The sequence below is a fragment of the Jaculus jaculus genome, chromosome 1, assembly GCF_020740685.1.
Source record: "Jaculus jaculus isolate mJacJac1 chromosome 1, mJacJac1.mat.Y.cur, whole genome shotgun sequence".
Lineage (NCBI taxonomy): Eukaryota > Metazoa > Chordata > Mammalia > Rodentia > Dipodidae > Jaculus > Jaculus jaculus.
The window spans coordinates 319,246,747-319,264,741 of record NC_059102.1 but is presented as its reverse complement, the minus strand read 5'-3'; the positions used below and the strand labels follow the sequence as shown (position 1 = coordinate 319,264,741).

Genomic DNA, 17,995 nt, shown 5'->3' with positions numbered 1-17,995 from the left:
GGATGGAGCCCAGGGCTTTTGACACGCAAGGCAAACATTTCACCAACTGATCTGTGCCCCAGCCCCTATAGAACAATTGATTTTCAGAACCATCGAGACACTTCATTGAGATTTTGATTAATTGTAGTTAGTATAACTATCACCATAGCCCTGTGGCTTTATTACAAAACATAAAGGCGTGTGGTGGCGCATGCCTTTAGTCCCAGCACTTGGGAGGCAGAGGTAGGAGGATCACCGTGAGTTCGAGGCCACCCTGAGACTACATAGTGAATTCCAGGTCAGCCTGGACAGAAGTGAGACCCTACCTCAAAAAAAAATTTAAATTAATAATACAAAATGTAAAGACATACTTACTGTTATATTTGTGCTGGTCTGAACTCTCATCTATGAGTAAAGGGAGAGAAAAATGAGACCAAGTTGGCAGTTTGATTAAGGATAAGAATGGTGATGTTGACAGTACAGTCCCTTTGCGTGTCATCCCACCTTCCCTGGCTTCTCTGCTTCGCCTGGCCCTAAAACATCCCTGTTGGTGCTGAGAGAGACTTCCAGCTCTACGGCTGGCTTTTTATTCTGGTCACTACAGTCCTAATATTCCTATACCTCTCCAATTACTTTAATCCTTCTACATGCAAATCACCTCACCTTTTGTCAGCCATTAAGAACGATAGTTGGTGGCAAGATTTGCAAATGCGAAATGATACTGACAGAAAGAAATGACAAGAATAGTTCACAGAACGATAGGGCGACGAAGAAACATTGAGCACTGTGGACAAACAGAGCATCGCTTCATTTGAAAGAGCTCTCTCCATGTTGTTGAAAGTTAAAAGAAAAGACCGTTCGATCCAGGGGTCCTCTCTTTGATTCCGTAAGCTCCCTAAGCAGAGAGCTAGCGTGTAGAATCTGCTCTCATGCCCTGGAGACAAGATAGTTGCTCCTAACATGAAGACAAGTAACTGAGGTGTCCCGATGACCAAAATGCATCTGTGTGCTCAGATGGGCTTAGGAAATGGTTTCCCAGAAGGAATGACTTGTGAGAAGAGCAAAGTGTGTCAGGGAGGGCTCTGGAATCGTTCTCATGGCCACCCACAGACGTTCATGCGGAGTGCCAAAAGGCTTCCTGGCTTACTTCTAGATGAGGAGACACAGTGTTGGGAGGAAGGTGGAGAAAAGCAGGAGAGAATCCTGGGCTTCCTCTTCCCGACTCAGTACACTCACCTCTGGGGCGTCGCCTGATTACAGGCCTCTTCCCTCCTTCACTGCGTTTTAATATTTACAGACTTTTGCTGAGTCTTTTAAATCTACCTTTTGTGCAATAATTTTTTTTTTTTTTTTTTTTTTTTTGGTTTTTCAAGGTAGGGTCTCACTCTAGCCCAGGCTGACCTGGAATTCACTATGGAGTCTCAGGATGGTCTTGAATTTATAGCAATCCACCCGCCTCTGCCTCCCGAGTGCTGGGATTAAAGGCGTGCACCACCATGTCTGGCGGTGCAATAATTTTTTTTTTTTTTTTTGGTTTTTCGAGGTAGGGTCTCACTCTGGTCCAGGCTGACCTGGAATTCACTATGAAGTCTCAGAGTGGCCTTGAACTCAACGGTGATCCTCCTACCTCTGCCTCCCGAGTGCTGGGATTAAAGGCATGCGCCTCCACGCCTGGTTGCAATAATTTTTATTAATGACATGTACAGTCCATGGTGCCTTTAGCTATATTTATTCTACTTCAGATAGAGCCTAAGTTATTCTTATAGATTAATTTATTAAAACACATTTTGAGGTATTACTGTCCACCTTTTAATAGATTATCCCTGTGACCTACAATACACAAGATTATCTCAAAATATTATCTTAGCTGAAAGACAAGTGACAGTCAAGATATTGTTTGATCCTGATGTTACCAATTGAACATAATTTTAAACAATTTTTTCTCTCTAGTCCCATTTTCTCATAAGAAATGAAGTGTACATCTGTGTGTCTGCAATTTTTCATCAATATGCCTACAAATGTCTTTCTTTCCCTCCATCTCTCTTTGTGTGTGTGTGTGTGTTTGTGTGCATGTGCACGCACGTGAGTACGCTACGTCTCTGGAAGTATGATAGTGCTATCTCACTTCTCTTGCATAAGCAAGAACAGTTTCGTTATGCCAGTCACTATTTTCCTAGGTTATTTTTAGAACTCATCTTAGTTCTGTTCTTGAAGACATGAGGGCCCACAATGAAAGGAGGGGGGAAGAGATAGAAATGAGGCCAACTTGCTTTCATTTTCTTATTATTTGTTCAAAATAGTAGATGCAACACATGTTGGGTGCTTACAATGAAGTGAGCACGTACATATGTTAACTCATTTAGCCAACAGCTCTGCCTTGGGAGGAAAGGTATAGGCTCTAGATGAATATCCAGGGCCTGGAGAAAGTAAGTAACTGTGCCCCGCTGAGTTGGCATCAGGTTGGATATTAGGCTCCGCCTTTCCCCCACATCCCAGTGCCCTCCAGGCCCACCTCTGACAGGATCTGATTACCCTACATGTCAGCTTCTGGAAGATTCTCTGTGCTGAGGTTCACTGAAGGGCTGGGCATTATGTAGAAACTTCAGTCATGGTAATAATTACTTCAAATATATTTAAAATACAAATACAAAAATTCAAATACATTTATAGACTCTCACTTTGTCCACTTAAAAAATGAATTTAGAATTGAAATTTTACATGTACTTAATACTGAGCACTCACCTTTTACTTTCTCTTTCTTTTCTTTCTTTCTTTTTAAAAATATTTTATTTTTATTTATTTGAGAGAGACACAGTAATAGGCAGGTAGAGAGAGAGAGAGAGAATGGGAGTGCCAGAGTCCCCAGCCACTGCAAATGAACTCCAGATATGTGTGCCCCCTTTATGCATCTGGCTTACGTGGGTCCTGGGAAGCCGAACCTGGGTTCTTTGGCTTTGTAAGCAAATGCCTTAATTGCTAAACCATCCCTCCAGCGTCCCCCCTCCTTTTTTTAGGAAGGATTTCACTCTAGTTCACACTGACCTGGAATTCACTATGTAATCTCAGGATGGCTTCAATCTCATGGTGACCTCCTACCTCTGCCTCTCAAGTGCTAGGATTAAAGTCACACACCACCACACCCAGCTCACCTTTTATTTTCATCTTGAAACATCATGTAGGATATATAACCATCTCCCATTGAAATCTCTCAGATTTTGAAAACATGAAAGTTCAAGACTTACAAATTTAGAAAGGATATTGATGAAAATGATAATGATAGCATCCTTACATTTATATTGGAATTCATTACTCATAAAGTGTCTGCAATTCATTACTTAATTTGATCTTCATGCTGTGCTCATTCCACAGTTGTGTCAATAAGGAATGTGAAAAGATATAAGTGTCCCTGAAGTCCCTGTTTGAATCACAACTGGTAAAGCAGGTGCTGGGACATTTTATTTACTCTAAGGTTCTCAATGGGACCTTCGATTACTGTGCTGCATTGTGACAAATCACTTGGCTTGTGACTGTTTCTGATTGGTTTTTAAAAAATTTTTTTGTTTATTTTTATTTATTTGAGAGAGAAAGAGTGAGAGTGAGAGAGAGAGAGAATGGGCACTCCAGGGCTTTCAGCCCCTACAATGAACTCCAGACGTGTGCGCCCCTTTGTGCATCTGGCTAACGTGGGTCCTGGGGAATTGAGCCTTGAACCGGGGTCCTTAGGCTTGACAGGCAAGTGCTTAACTGTTAAGCCATCTCTCTAGGCCCTGATTGTTTTTATATGTATTTCTAGGTAGGGTTTAGCTCTAGCCCAAGCTGTCCTAAAATTCATTGTGTAGTCTCGGGTTGGCTTCAAACTTATAGCAGTCCTCCTACCTTGCCTCCCAAGTACTGGGATTAAAGGTGAGAGCCACCATGTCAGGCTCTGTTTCTGATTTTAACTGAGAAATCATCCAGGACCATCCTTTGCTTACACGGGTGCCACATGGTTCAGAATGCCCGGTGCGAAGTGCAGGTCGAAATCTCAGGAACTGCCCAGGGCTCAATAGGCTTTGCATTACTAAGTATTGTGTTTTACTTCTGTGGAATGACTCTGAACCATGGTTTCTGTGTTCCCTGAAATGCATGTATAGCACATAGACAAACAAACAGAAAGGAGGGAGGGAAAAGAGAAGAGAAAGGTGAAAGTAAAGGGATGGCCCTAAGGTGTCATATTACCTGGCTATTGAAGACTGTGATTAATCCTTTCTGAGAAGCAGTTATCAGTAAGTCCAACTGAGGAACCTTGACAATGCACTTGATCACATCCCGTCTTCTACTTCCTGCCAACGATAAAATATGAATTTCAACTTCAGCACTAAAGACCCTTAAACTCATCTTCTCTATGAGTCTACAAAATAAAAATAGTGAAAATCAGGGCTGGAGAAATAGATGGCTCAGCAGTTAATGCATTTCTCTAGAAAGCGAATTGGCTTCAGTCTGATTCCCCAGTATACACCTAAAGCCAGGCACACAAAGTGGCACATGCATCTGGAGTTCATGTGCAGTGGCAAGAGGCCCTGGTACATCTATTCTCTTTCTCTTTTTCTCTCTCTCTCTCCCTCCCTGTTTTATTTAAAAATAGTAAGGATCCTAAAATTTATTTGTTCCGTGAATGTAAAAATTAAAAAAAGAAGACAACCAAATTTTGCTAGAACTCTCTGAGTTACTTAAATCTTAGAATATAGTCATAAAACCCAGCAAGTGTTGCTTAGTTTTTAACTATCCTTAGAGATACAGTTTGAATATAGACAGAGTTCCGGCTAAATGTGGTGCATGAAACTCCCAAAGACCACATATGACACCTCCATATATACGCTAATATGCACACATTTCATAAAGAATAGGGGTATTGTTTAAATTTTTATTTATTTGAGAGAAAAAGAAAGGCTGGAGAGAGATGGCTTAGTGGTTAAAGCATTTGCATGCAAAGCCAAAGGACCCAGGTTCAACTTCCCAGTAACCATGTAAAGTCAGATGCACAAAGTGGTGCAGGTGTCTTGAGTTCATTTGCAGTATGAGCTAGAGGCCCTGGTATGCCCATTCTCCCTCTCTTTATCTGCCTCATTCTCTCTCTCTCTCTCTCTCTCTCAAATAAATAAATAAATAAATGAGAGAGAAAGATACAGATAAATGAGAGATGACAGATAAATAGATGATAGATACATACATAATAGATAAATAGGTAGATAGGTAGATAATAGATAGATAGATAGATAGATAGATAGATAGATAGATAGTAGAAAGAAAGGACACCAAGGCCTCTAGCCTCTGCAAACGAACTTCAGACACATGTGCCACCTTGTACATCTAGCTAATATGGGTACTGGGGATTCAAACCTGGGTCTTTGGCTTCACAGGCAAGCTCCTTAACCACTAAGCCATCTCTCCAGCCCAAGAATGAGTTTTGAAACAACTTTTGGAATGATTTCTATTTTGGGATCTTTCACATCTCTTAGCGCTCTTTACTTTGAAGTATCACCATCATGACTTCTACAGAAAGAAAAGGTAATGCTAACTCAGGCTCTGAGGCATAAAAGAAGCAACTTCAATGCTGTCTAAAGGGTTTAAAGAGACTTTTGTGCATTTAGGGAAAAAGCCACTAGGTACTTTGATGTGCCTGTGTTTATATGCTGAATGATAATGTCATGAATATTGGACTTCTCAGGGTGATTTCGGTTTTGTTTGGTTGGCTGGTCTTAGTTTTTTGGAGATAGGACTTCCCTTACATACCCGAGGCTGGCTTCAAACTTGTGGCAGTTCTCCTGCCTCGGTATCCTAAATGCTGGAATTACAGGTGTGTGCCACTACACTCAGCTTCAGGGTGATTTAATGATTGTAATTATAAACTCTTAAGGAGGGAAGGAAGTGAATAGGCTCCATTACTGCCTCGAGCATATACCAACCCCCCAAAAAAAAATATTGCTGCCAGTGGTTCGCATTAGTTGTTGGGAATAAGCAGCACTCTTTTACAAATAAAGCACGGGCATGCACATAGAGTATAATAAAATATACTTAGTAATTAAGATCTGAGATATTACAAGATCCTGTGCTGAGAGAGGCAAAGAGATGTGGAAAAATGTGTCTAAAACGATTCCTTGGAGATGTATAATGCAAGTGGGATTGAGATGTATCACCCTAGTCCAAGCCACCTCCATTTTCCCTGCTTTTACTCACTGCCTGGTATGAACTTTTTTCGAGAGGAGCCAGGGAACAAATATGTTTAAAGAATGACTCAGCTCATGCCTCTCCTGCGTCTTCAGCCCTCGCTCAGCTGGCCTTGCGCTCAGTTTCCCATGCAGTGGTCCCGTGCCCGCCCGCCTCTGCCACCTCGTGCCCGCTGCTCCTCTCCCCTCACCGTCTTTCACCTAAAACGCGTACTTCGCTCTCGTGTGTCCCCTTTGACCTTGACTCTTATCCAAAAGGAGGTTCCCCTGGACTCCACTGCTTCCATTCGCAAACAGCTCCTCTGTGTTCCTGTTTGATGTCTCGCCGCAAGCCGCTCACTTCACTTTTTTTCACAGCATCCACTGCCATATGACACGGTACATGTTTCTTGTTTGATTTGTTTTGCTAGTTCTCCTCATGTTCCCATATAAACTAGATGATGTCGTGGACTTGTATGTATTTGTCCTCCGTAGTGTCCCTCACACTCAGAAAGTACATAGCCCCCTTTGTAGATGCGAACACGTGTTGGTTTAGAGATACAGGTATTATGAAACCCAACCTCTTTCTAGAACCATGGTCTCAACATTCGGATTTGCATGCCAGCAATACTTCTCCCTGGCACACTCGTTCCTCTCTGGCTTGGTACAGGGATATATGCCTGCAATCTCGATAATGGTTCTTAAAGCCAGAGGTTGGGGCTGTGGCTGAGCTAAGGAAGAGTCAAGAACCAAGATGGACTTAGTCCACACAAAGGACTGGGGTCAGCAGATGACCTTTTAAAGGAGCAGCAGATATATAGGATGGAATGCTGGAAGACAGAGCTAGGCCCTTTAGGACTTTCCTGTTCTCTTTGCTGGCCTTTTCCCATTGTGGAGGGAAGATAACGGTGAAAATACTATGAGAAAATATTGGCAATGAATGAAAACTCAGAGTGTCAATGGTGAAAGGTGAGAGATCTCAGGTCCCAGGTTTAAATTTGAAAGAAAAAAATAAAAGTAAAGAACAAAGTAGGGCCGGGAGGTAGCTCACTTGGTGACTTGCTTTCCACACAAGCATGAGGACCTGAGTTCAGAACCCCCCCCCCAACATTCACATAATGTGGGGTAGGTGTGGAGACCTGCCTGCAATCTCAGAGCTGGGCAAAAGGAGCAAGGCGGGTCCCTGAGGCAAGCTGCATCGCTCACCTAGCCAAACCGGCGTGCTGCAGGTTCTGGTGAGAGACCCTATCTCAAAAAGAAAAAAGAAAAGAAAGGTGGAAGGCAACTAAGACACCCAGTGTCAACTTCTGATCTCTACATGCACACACACATGTCCACACAGGTGTGAACACACACAAACAAATATGCATGGAAAAATAAATAGAAAAAATAAAAATGGGAAAAAAAAAGATGACACATGGAAACTGGAAACATTCTAAACTGAGCTAATACGGCTCCGTGACTGGCTGAAACTCCAGAAACTTCAGAGATGCGGGTGAATAGCCGGAATAAGCAAGGGTAGGAAGGAGAATGGGAAGGAGTCCTGACTTGGGAACTTAACTTTAACAAGGCCGTAAAGACACAGTTTTGGCGTTTTTGCTTTGGTACTAGAGCATGCACCATTGAGACACCATCACAGGCAGTCCCGACCTGAGGTTTCAGTCTCTTCACCAGACTGATTTTTTTTTTCCCACTCCCCATTCTCTATTCAGTGACCTTCAGAGCAGTGACAATATTTCACTTTCACCCGCAGATACAGTGCGTACGAAACTGCTGTTCCTCCTCTCCCGCCCCTCAGTTATGAGAAATTGAGCAAGTGATTCGATGGCAGCAGTATTTTCCCAATACTTACTTTTGAGAAGAAAATATCAAAATTCACAGTAATTTGGAAGGAAAACAAAAAAGTCACCTGAAATCACAATTCTCTGTTTTCTGGACACAAGGAAAACCATATTCTCTTCATCCATCTGGGAAGAAAGGTAATCATCTTCAGAGGAGAAGTATCCAAAGATCTGAAACCCAAAACAACACATGTAACATGCCCAGTATCTCCAAGCTGGCTGTCGGGTAGTAACAGATTTGATATTGGCTGAATTCAAAGTCTAATTCAGATTATGCACACCTTGCTTCATGATGCCAGGGAACAGGGAGTGCTCGTGTTGAAAGGAGGCACTTTGGCATCACCACATTGTCTACTGATGGTCTGATTCCTCAGGAGTCACTGACACTTCTGTCCGGTGGAAAAACTGATGCACCAGGTATCCTTGCTAAGACGGGGAGAGCTCTCACTGTCCTGCGTTATTTGGAGATGGTCAGCCTTCACCTGAGATTCTCAGCTAGGAGTGTTAGTAATGAATCCGGGCACTCTGGACCAACCACTCATACCTATGTTCCATGACGCCTGCTGGACTAGGATCTTCATCCTGGTTTCGGGGAGTTGCACAAGCTGGAAGATTGCAGCTTTTCTATGAACAGTTTCAAGTCCTACTCTCTGGATATTCCATGAAAATATGTTACTGTAAGAGGATGGATATCCTGAAGATTAATAGTGGTCACAAATGATGAAAATTTGAAACTCCAAGGAATTTGAAAAATGTAAAGCTACAAGCGAGGCACAGTGACACTCCCCTCTCTACAGGCTGACATGGGAAAATACTTGAGGCCAGGGATTCAGGGCCATGCTGGGCAAGAGAGCAAAACCCCATCTCAGGGCTATCACCACCAACAAAGCCACATTTCTTTTAATAAATAATTATTAAGTATTAGTGATTTACTGAAACTACTAGTAAATTAAATGGAATTGATTAGAGAATTTTGTAAAGTATTTAAGAATTTGAGTGGCTGGAGAGAGGGCTCCATGGTTACATGTGCTTCGTGCACAAGCAGGAGATCGAGGACAGCCTAAACTGCTGAGTTCAAAGCCTGTAGCCCACCAGGGAATTGTCCTGGGCTTGCGGGAAAAAAAATAAATAAATAGTAAGCTCTAGTATGAATAAGAAAGTCTGGCTCAGGGCTGGAAAGATGGCTTATTGGTTAAGCACTTGCCTAAGGACCCCGGTCCAAGGCTCGATTTCCTGGGACCCACGTTAGCCAGATGCACAAGGGGGCGCACGTGTCTGGAGTTCGTTTGCAGTAGCTGGAGGCCCTGGTGCTACCATTCTCTAAATAAATAAAATGTTCATTAAGAAAGTCTGGCTCAAAAGAAGAATGGGTTGAAGAATGATGGACCAGGTTAGCCAAGGTTCTGTCCTGGCTACCACAGGGGAGAGTGCCTGAAGCGGGTGGGCGCATGTGTGGCACTGTGAGGGCACAGAGATGTGGCACATACCCCACCATGCACCACAGTACACACAAGCAAACACAATATATAAACATTAAGAATTTCTAAATTTAAGTTCGTAAATTGCTTATGAATTGCTACATAAACAATATATCGCTATTTCTCACAGAGCAGTTGAAAGGGGATGGCATTTGTTAACACATGAGTAGAGTGAACTATAGACTGCTTTGATTTTCTATCTTTTTTTGTTTTTTCTTTTTGCAGTGCTGGATGTGCAATCCAGGCCTTAGAGCAGCTAGGTATGCTCTCCTCCTGAACTACCACCCCAGGCCTAGGGAGCACTTTGACATATTCATGTAAGCGTAAACTCCCAGGAATCCTACTGATGTGTAGGTAGTAAGTGTGGGGTTGGGTCAGGGAGGCTGAATTTCAAACAAGTTGCCTCTGAAGGACCATACTTGGAGCTTAAGTGAACGAGGCCATGTGACTCAATTGGAACTGAAACCCACGATATATTGACTTGTCTTAAAATATCTACTTTATTTTGGCACCAAAAGATGGCTTAGTATAATATTTTAATATTAGTCTTTTTTATTTTTAATTTTTTTAATTTTAGAGAGAGAGAATTAGCAAGCCAGGGCCTCAGCCACTGCAATCAAACTCTAGTTGCTTGCACCACCTAGTGGGCATGTGCAACCATGTGCTTGCCTCACCTTTGTGTGTCTGACTTACGTAGGATCTGGATAGTTCAACATGGGTCTTTAGGCTTCACAGGCAAACGTCTTAACCATTAAGCCATCTATCCAGCCACGTTAGTCTTTTCATTACCTGCTTGGCAAATGTTACTTCCTCCTTCATGTATCCACACCCAAACCTCACAACATACACTTGCCATGATCACTTCTGCGGGGTATCAGGATGGTCAAGATTCCTCCCTAATGCTTTCTCTTCTTCTCATCAGCAAAATCAGTGCTTAAAATTTCAGTGAAGGCATTCTCTTTGCAGAAATCATTGAGCATTTTTCATGAGTATAATAACACCTTGAGGTCTGAAATGTGATTTCTTTTTCTTTTTTTCCAGGCAGGGTCTCACTCTAGCTCAGGCTGACTTGGAATTCACTCTGTAGTCTCAGGGTGGCCTTGAACTCACAGCAATCCTCCTACCTCTGGCTCCTGAGTGCTGGTATTAAAGGCATATGCCCAGCTGAAATGCAATTTCCTCTGAAGAATTAAGGAAGGGAAGGACTGAGGAGATGGCCCAGTAGATAAAACACTTGCAGGACAAACATGAGTGTCTGAATTTGGACCCCCAGAACCCTGGGGCGTGGGGACACAGCAGCACAAGCTTCCGTGCTCCCAGCACAGCCGTGACGAGATGGGAGGTGGAGACAGGAGAATCCAAAAGAAGAGTGCAGGCCAGCCCACCTGTGAGCAACGAAGACGCCGCCTCAAACAGGGCAGAAGGCAACGGCTGACACCTGAGGTTGTCCTCTGACTTCTTTGTCACCACTCTGAGGCCTCATCCAGTTAACAGTCATATAATGATGGGTGTCGCTGCGTGCCCTTATGGCAAGAGCATATCCCTGGTCCAGGGACTGAACTCGGGTTCTACAACTAATTGCTAACTCAGAGCTTGAAAACGCCTTTCCCTTTTAAAGTCTCACTTTCCTCGTGCTTAGAATAAAAGGCTAAGTGTCTGAGTTTTGTTTTGTTTTGCTTTGAGGTAGGGTCTGATCCTAAACCAGGCTGACCTGGGACACACTCTGTAGTTAAAGGCCGGCCTTGAACTCACAGTGATCCTCCTACCTTGTCCTCCTGGGTGCTGGTACTAAAGGCTTGTGCCACCACCCTGAGTTTCTTTTAGTGAGGTATCTAACACTGCTTGTACATTTTGGTTGTGCTGACTCAATAAGTGTAACATAAAAATAAATGACGATTGTTGTCACTAGAAAACCTACATTAGGGCTATAGAGATGGCTTAGAGGTTAAGGCACTTGCCTGCAATACCAGAGGACCCAGGTTCAACTCCTCAGTACCCAGGTAAAGTCAGATGCACAAAGTGGCACATGCACCTGGAGTTCATTTGGAGTGGCTGGAGGCCCTGGCATGCCATTCTGTCTCTATCTATCTACTTCTTTCTGTGATAAATAAATACATAAATCGAAATATTATTTTTTTAAAAAAGAAAAGAAAACCTACAATAAAAATTCCTCATGAAAGAGCTGGAAAAGCATTCTACGTCACAAGAAGATGGCACCCACTAATGAGAATGGAGGGACCCCTTTAGTGGTAGTACTTGGAAACCACCCGTCCACTTGGGGGTTGAACTGTTTGCTCCAATAAGAAAGATGGGCCAGGTGGTGCCTGCAATCATGGTGCCTTTCTGGGGAAGAGTTACGTGACCCCCGCAGTGAGAATCAGGAAAACAGTTCAGCTTGCTGCCCATCTAAACCCGCCAATTTCGTGCAGCCTCGGTTCACTGTCTTACTCCATCTAGAACCTGCGCTGCGTCTTTGCAACCACGCAGGCCTCCACTTTTTCCCCAGCCACTGCTTTGATAAGACAAGAAGCTCCCGAGAGCACAACTCCTGTGAGACCTCAAGCCAGGCTCTTGACTGACAGCACAGGAAAGAGACTCGGGACCAGTCGATATGGAGCAAAGCTGGGATTTGTTACAGAAAGGTCAGTACACGCAGGACAGCGCAATGTGCGGGCATCTCCAGAGAGACAGTCATGTCTAAGTAGCAGCTGCATATATGATTCTGTGACTTTGACGTTACATTGCTCAAAGGATGAATTTTCTTTTTAAACAGCATTGAGAAAAAGGTTAAAGCAGTTCTTACTAGGTCACAAGAAGGCCAAGGCATAGATTTTGAATGCCAACATGGTGCCAAATTTTGCTTGTGAGCTTTTCTCAGAAAATGTAGACTGACTAGTAAGGAAGGAGTTCTGAAGTTTAACTCAAAGGTCACATATGCACAGATCATTAGCTATTTTAACATTCTTGCTTGAAGTCTTTCACAGAAGGGAGAATGTTGTTTCTATGCAGGCAGTCTTGACAGTGGCTTTTACTAGTTGTGCCAAAATCCTTGACTCTCGGCCAGTGACAGAAGCAAACCAGATCCTGGAGGAGAGACTGATGGACTCACTTCCATTCTCATGTCCCTGTAATTTTCCTCATCTTCCTAGCCTGTCACACAGCTTCTGCCTCCCTTGTACTCATGTAATTAAGGGTGATCAGAGAGAGGAAAATCTAGCATGCTCACAGATGAGGCTACCAGTCACTCAGGAATGATTCCTTCTGGGGCCTTGAGGCCCACTCACTGTCATCCCACGGTTCATGGTGAGCTCTTATTTGCCACAGAAGCCAGACCAAGCCTTCTCCACTCCCCTTACCACATTACTCCTCCTCCTTCCTGGTCTGAGATAATGATGGAGGCCATCAGACAGACCTCACACATTTTTGGCCTCCTTACTTATAATCCAAGCTAGGTTGTTTTTTCCCTCTCTTCTTTTCTTCCTTCCCCCCTTCCCCCTTCCCTCTGCCCCCCTTTCTTTTTTTTAAATTTATTTATTTGTAAGAAGAGACAGACAGATATAAATATATATATATATATATATATATATATATATATATATATCTGTGTGTGTATATATATACACACACACAAACCCACACACACACACACACACACATATATCATATTATATATATATATTATATATATACAGAGAGAGAGAGAGAGAGAGAGAGAGAGAAATTGACACCCCAAGGCATTTAGCCACTCCAAATGAACTCCAGATGCATACATTACTTTGTGCATCTGGCTTTACGTGGGTACTGGGGAATCAAACCTGGGTTGTTAGGCTTTGAAGGCAAATGCCTTAACCACAGAGCCATCTGTCAAGTCCTCTCTCTCTCTTTTGCTTCTTCCCTCCCTTCCTCCTTCCTTCCCTCCCTCCTTTCCTTCCTTCCTTCCTTTACATCAGAAGATAAATTTCCCTTTCTAAGGCTGGTCTCTATACCTCTCCTTACATCTCTTTAGAATTTACCTTCCTGCCCTGCCCCACCCAGCATCTTCAGTTTCTCCCTTCCCATCTGGTCATGTTCAAATCTCTCCATTGCACAACCAGAGATATAGGAACCTTTCAAAGTCCATCCCAATACCAATAGAAGTTCTCAGTCCCTTGCTCTTCTCTCTCCAGCTGTCTTCTCCAAGCATCACACCTTCTTAAGTTGCTATTGAACGTGGATTTTTCTTGCTGCCGTATTTTGTTTTCTGTTAGCTGTGACAGCAGACACACCCTTTTTGAACTTTAGACACCTTCTCCTCTGTATTATTTGTTCTGATGCTGCCCAAGCAAGCAGCCATAAACCTCGTGACTTAAAATCATTCCTCCTGTCAGCTCACAGTTCCTAGATTAGAAGTCCAAAGCAAGTCTCACCAGGCTTAAGAAAGAGTTATCAGAAACATGGTTTTACTGGACTCTGCGGGTGGGGAGGGGTGGGATGAGAGGAGGCGCGAATCAGCTTTAAGGTTCATTTATATTATTGGCTATTGATGGGAGGGCATCTGCTTAATGGCTGGCATATGAGGCCTCCTGGCTTCAGAAGCTTCTACTGAGTCCCAGAGCCCGAGCCATGGTATCTTAGCAACAGCAACAAAGCTTCAAGCCCCCTTCCTGCTTGGGATAGCTCTTCTTCTCTCTTCTATCTTGTTTTTACCCTTCTTGTCTTGTTTTGAAAGACTTTGGACCACCTAGATAATCCAGGATAATCTCCCCGTATTAAATTCTACTGATGAGTTCCTTAAATCCATCTGAAGATTTCCTTCACAGTTACATAGATTAGTGTTTGATTGCATAATTTGGGGCCAGGGCTCTTGGGGGGCGAGGGAAGGAGTCACCTTTTGAATTCTGGCTATCACACTCACTTTATAAACATGACAGTAGTATATAAATTATTCATAGTTTTAAAAAATATTTAGAAAATGCTTAGCAGCCAATTAACCTGAGCTAACAGTATGAAATGATAATGTTGAGGTCACTCTGTGAAGTGACAGCGGGGATGTTGATGATGCCTCACGTCCATGTTAATGAGCTCCAGTGTTTCTCCAGGTAGAATTCCACTCAGCCCATAGTCTTCTCTAAGTTGGCTCTGTCCAGGATGAGGGACTCCAAACAGCAGTTTACAGACAACTGTTGAACTTGACTTGTAATACCTATAGAATGATTTTGGAGCTAATGACAGTGTATCTGTTCAGCAGCTGAGAACAGAGATGGGAAGAAATATTGGCGCAATATCCTATGCAGGTATACTAGATATTTTAAGACTCAGAAATGGGTCCCACTCTTGGTTCTGTTGTCAACTAGTCATATGACCCCAAACAAGTCCCCTGATTCCCCATGACTGAATTTTCCACATCTGGAAAATAAGGATAATTACCGATGGCTCCACCTTCTGCATCGTGGTAAGGATTAAAGGGGATGTGCACGATTCAATTATTTAGCAATGAATGGAAACATTAGAAAGTACTTGGATTGCATCAACTTCGAGATAGGAGCTTAATCAGCATGTGAGGAATGATGATGCCCAGAGATAGAACAGGAAACAGAACTTAGTGGTCTTCCTCACTAGCTCAACACTGTTCCCCATTGCCTGTGCATACAACACTTTATACAGCGCAAACACTTCAGAGTCATCGGCACACGGAGGTACATGCATGAATATGCTCCTACAAAAAATAATCCATTTTGGTACCTTCACTTGCAGCACAATAGTATAGGGCTTCCCAAAATAATTATAAGTTCCTAGAAAAACAAATAAATCAAGTTACTAAAACTTATTGATAGGAAGCTGGAGAGATGGCTCAGTGGTTAAGGTGCTTGTCTGCAAAGAATTACCTGGGTTCAAATCCCCAGTACCCATGTAAAGCAAGATGCATAAAGTGGAGCATGGATCTGGAGTTTGTTTGCAGCAGCTAGCAGCCCTTGCCCACCCATTCTCCCATTCCCACCCTGATACTTTCTCTTCCCTCTGTCTTTGCTTACAAATAAATTTTCAAAACTTATTGGTGAGCTGGAGAGATTGCTCAGTGGTTAAAGGAATCACCCAAATTTGATTCCCCACTACCCATGTAAAGCCAGATGCATGAAATGATGTGTATGTGTGTGGAGTTTGTTTGTACTGGCAAGAGGGAATGCCCATTCTCCTCCCTCTCCTTGCAAATAAATAAAATACAATATTAAACATAAATAAAATTTATTGAGGAAAAACCTAAGATATTCTACCAGATAAATTTCAGAAAAGACAGCAAAACTCACCTTTTGAAAGGAAATGTTTAAAGGAGATAACACTGTGAAAGAAGAACACAATCTCTCCTTTTCCAGAGATGTTTCTCTTTCAGTACTTGAAGTTTCTAATAATTACATTTGCAGCCTGGTTTAAGTATATTCTTGGTCTGAGTATTTTATGACTATTAGCTGTCTTGCGACAACTCAAGTATTGCTTTTATCTCAGACGTGCTTATTAGTCCTACTGTGACGATTTGAATATTACTTTTCTCTCTTACCCATGTAATGAACACAGCTTGCACGACTCACTTTTTAAATTAGTTTTTTCTGATTACTTAAAGAACATGTGTTCGATATAGACCATATGGGGAAAATGAAAAGCAGACAGATGAAAATAAAAACTTTCATAAGGCATATTCCTTTAACCTACTCTGGAAGCTTTAAAACATTTTTGAAGTTAAAAAATATAAATTTGACATTATTATAACTCACTTTAAATTCGCTTTGGTGGAACGCAATTATAGGGGCCTAATATGATGGTGTGTGTGTCTTGCTTGAGTTAACCTGTAGTATAGGCTTGTGAGGGGTCTCCCGGCAACAAAGACCAACATAGTGGTTTGTAGACAGAGAAAACCAAGTCTTATCAGATGCTTCCCTGATAAGCTTTATAAACTTAAGGCAATTATATTGCTTTAGCTTTCTTTATATGATTTTTCTCATTATAAATTGAAGGGGCAACTGTTACTGGTGTTTCTATTGAATTCTCAGATGCTTTTATTCTGTGAATCTCAAAATCTCCAAGTACATTTGCATGTAAAAACCTAGAAAAAAAGGATGTACAACTTTTTATGATGTTGCTGTAATGAAGAGATTTATATCAGCTTTACGTATTGTGCTTGGCTTTTGGAGGACAAATTTGATTCTTATTACCTGATAGATTAATATTAATTAATAAATTGTTTCTAAAAATCAAGCCATCAATACTGAAATGAAGTTAATCTTCAGAAGCTTGCATCAAGTTTACATTTTACAGATGACAGATCTAAAGTCCCAAAAGGTTATGTCACAGAGCTTGAAATAGAAATGCCTCCTAGGAGCCTTGGCACAGATTGTCGGGGGGAAAATAGCAGCACAGTAGAAGAGGAGTCTGCTCATTCCCAGAGCTGCAGCTCCCTCCATACACTTGAAGTACATCAGAGGCTGGGTATACATGGTCCGACTAGCATTACATGATTCACAGAACCCAAGCGATGGCACAGGGTCACGTGATCTGCAGTTACTAGACCCAGAGCAGACCAAGCCCCGCTATCTTTGTGGCTTCAGATGAGGCGGCCAGTCTTCTCTGCTTCCTCAGTTTCATCCTGATAATCTCAACAGCATGGTTCTCCCGAAGCTGCATGTGGATTTGTTTGAAGATTAAGAACCTGGAATTTGTCTGAAGAAAAGAAGCTGTGGCAAAATCTCTTTAAGAAGATTGTGGTTTTCTGACTAGAAAGGAGATGAAGAAGAGGAGCAGATGGTGTAAATATGGCTCAATTCCCTGCTTTCTACAACCAAAACTCTGCAGATTTACTTTAGAATTGTATTTTATTACATTCAAAAGCCAGGTTCTCAGGAATTCCATGTACATGTATATATGGTTTTACCACCTAGTGCTATGTCTATTCATTGGCCTTTATGGATATCTTTAAGGGAGAGAATTGGGTTCCAGAATCTATATGTGCAATGTCAAAGGACTTTTCCAATCTCCTCATATTTTATAAGAGCATGGAGTATTTATTTAACCTTTCCATTTTTCCATTTTTGGTGGACCAAAACTAATACCTTAAAATTCAAGCACACAAACAATCCAGAATATGAGAAATATTCACAAGGAAATAGAGAAAAGTGAGGATATTTATTTCTTGATATCATGTCTACTTTATTACAATATGTGGGTATCCAAAGATATGTACAATGTGATAGAGCCTAAATCCTGTGGGAGGGGGCCCGTTGGTGTTGCCTACTTATGTGATTTAGGAAAAAGCAGCCTTTGTGTCTGTGGTAATCACAACTACTTCATTCTGCACTTGAGTTCTTGGACTTTTAATCTTTGAGTTGCCAAGAGCCTTTGCTAACAAACTGACACAATTTTGTCTTCTATTTTAGTGAGTCAAAACAGTCACCCTTCCACTTGAAGTATTGCTTTTAACCTGTGCCCTAGGACTTTGGCTTTCAGAGCAGCACTAAGCAATTGAGGATTCTGTGGGGATGGGAAT

The 17,995-nt window shown here is 42.2% G+C and overlaps 1 protein-coding gene across 1 annotated transcript in view; it reads right to left on the bottom strand.

Annotated features, from left to right (window-relative positions):
- Wdr64 (WD repeat domain 64) overlaps positions 1 to 17,995 on the bottom strand; it is a 147,053-nt gene that overhangs the window by 115,588 nt on the left and 13,470 nt on the right. The window contains exons 3-5 of the mRNA XM_004653437.2: positions 8,074 to 8,176; positions 4,198 to 4,301; positions 355 to 384 (exon numbers count right to left, since the gene is read on the bottom strand). Of these exons, the coding sequence (XP_004653494.1) occupies positions 355 to 384; positions 4,198 to 4,301; positions 8,074 to 8,176 (237 nt within the window). The remainder of the gene's footprint in view (positions 1 to 354; positions 385 to 4,197; positions 4,302 to 8,073; positions 8,177 to 17,995) is intronic.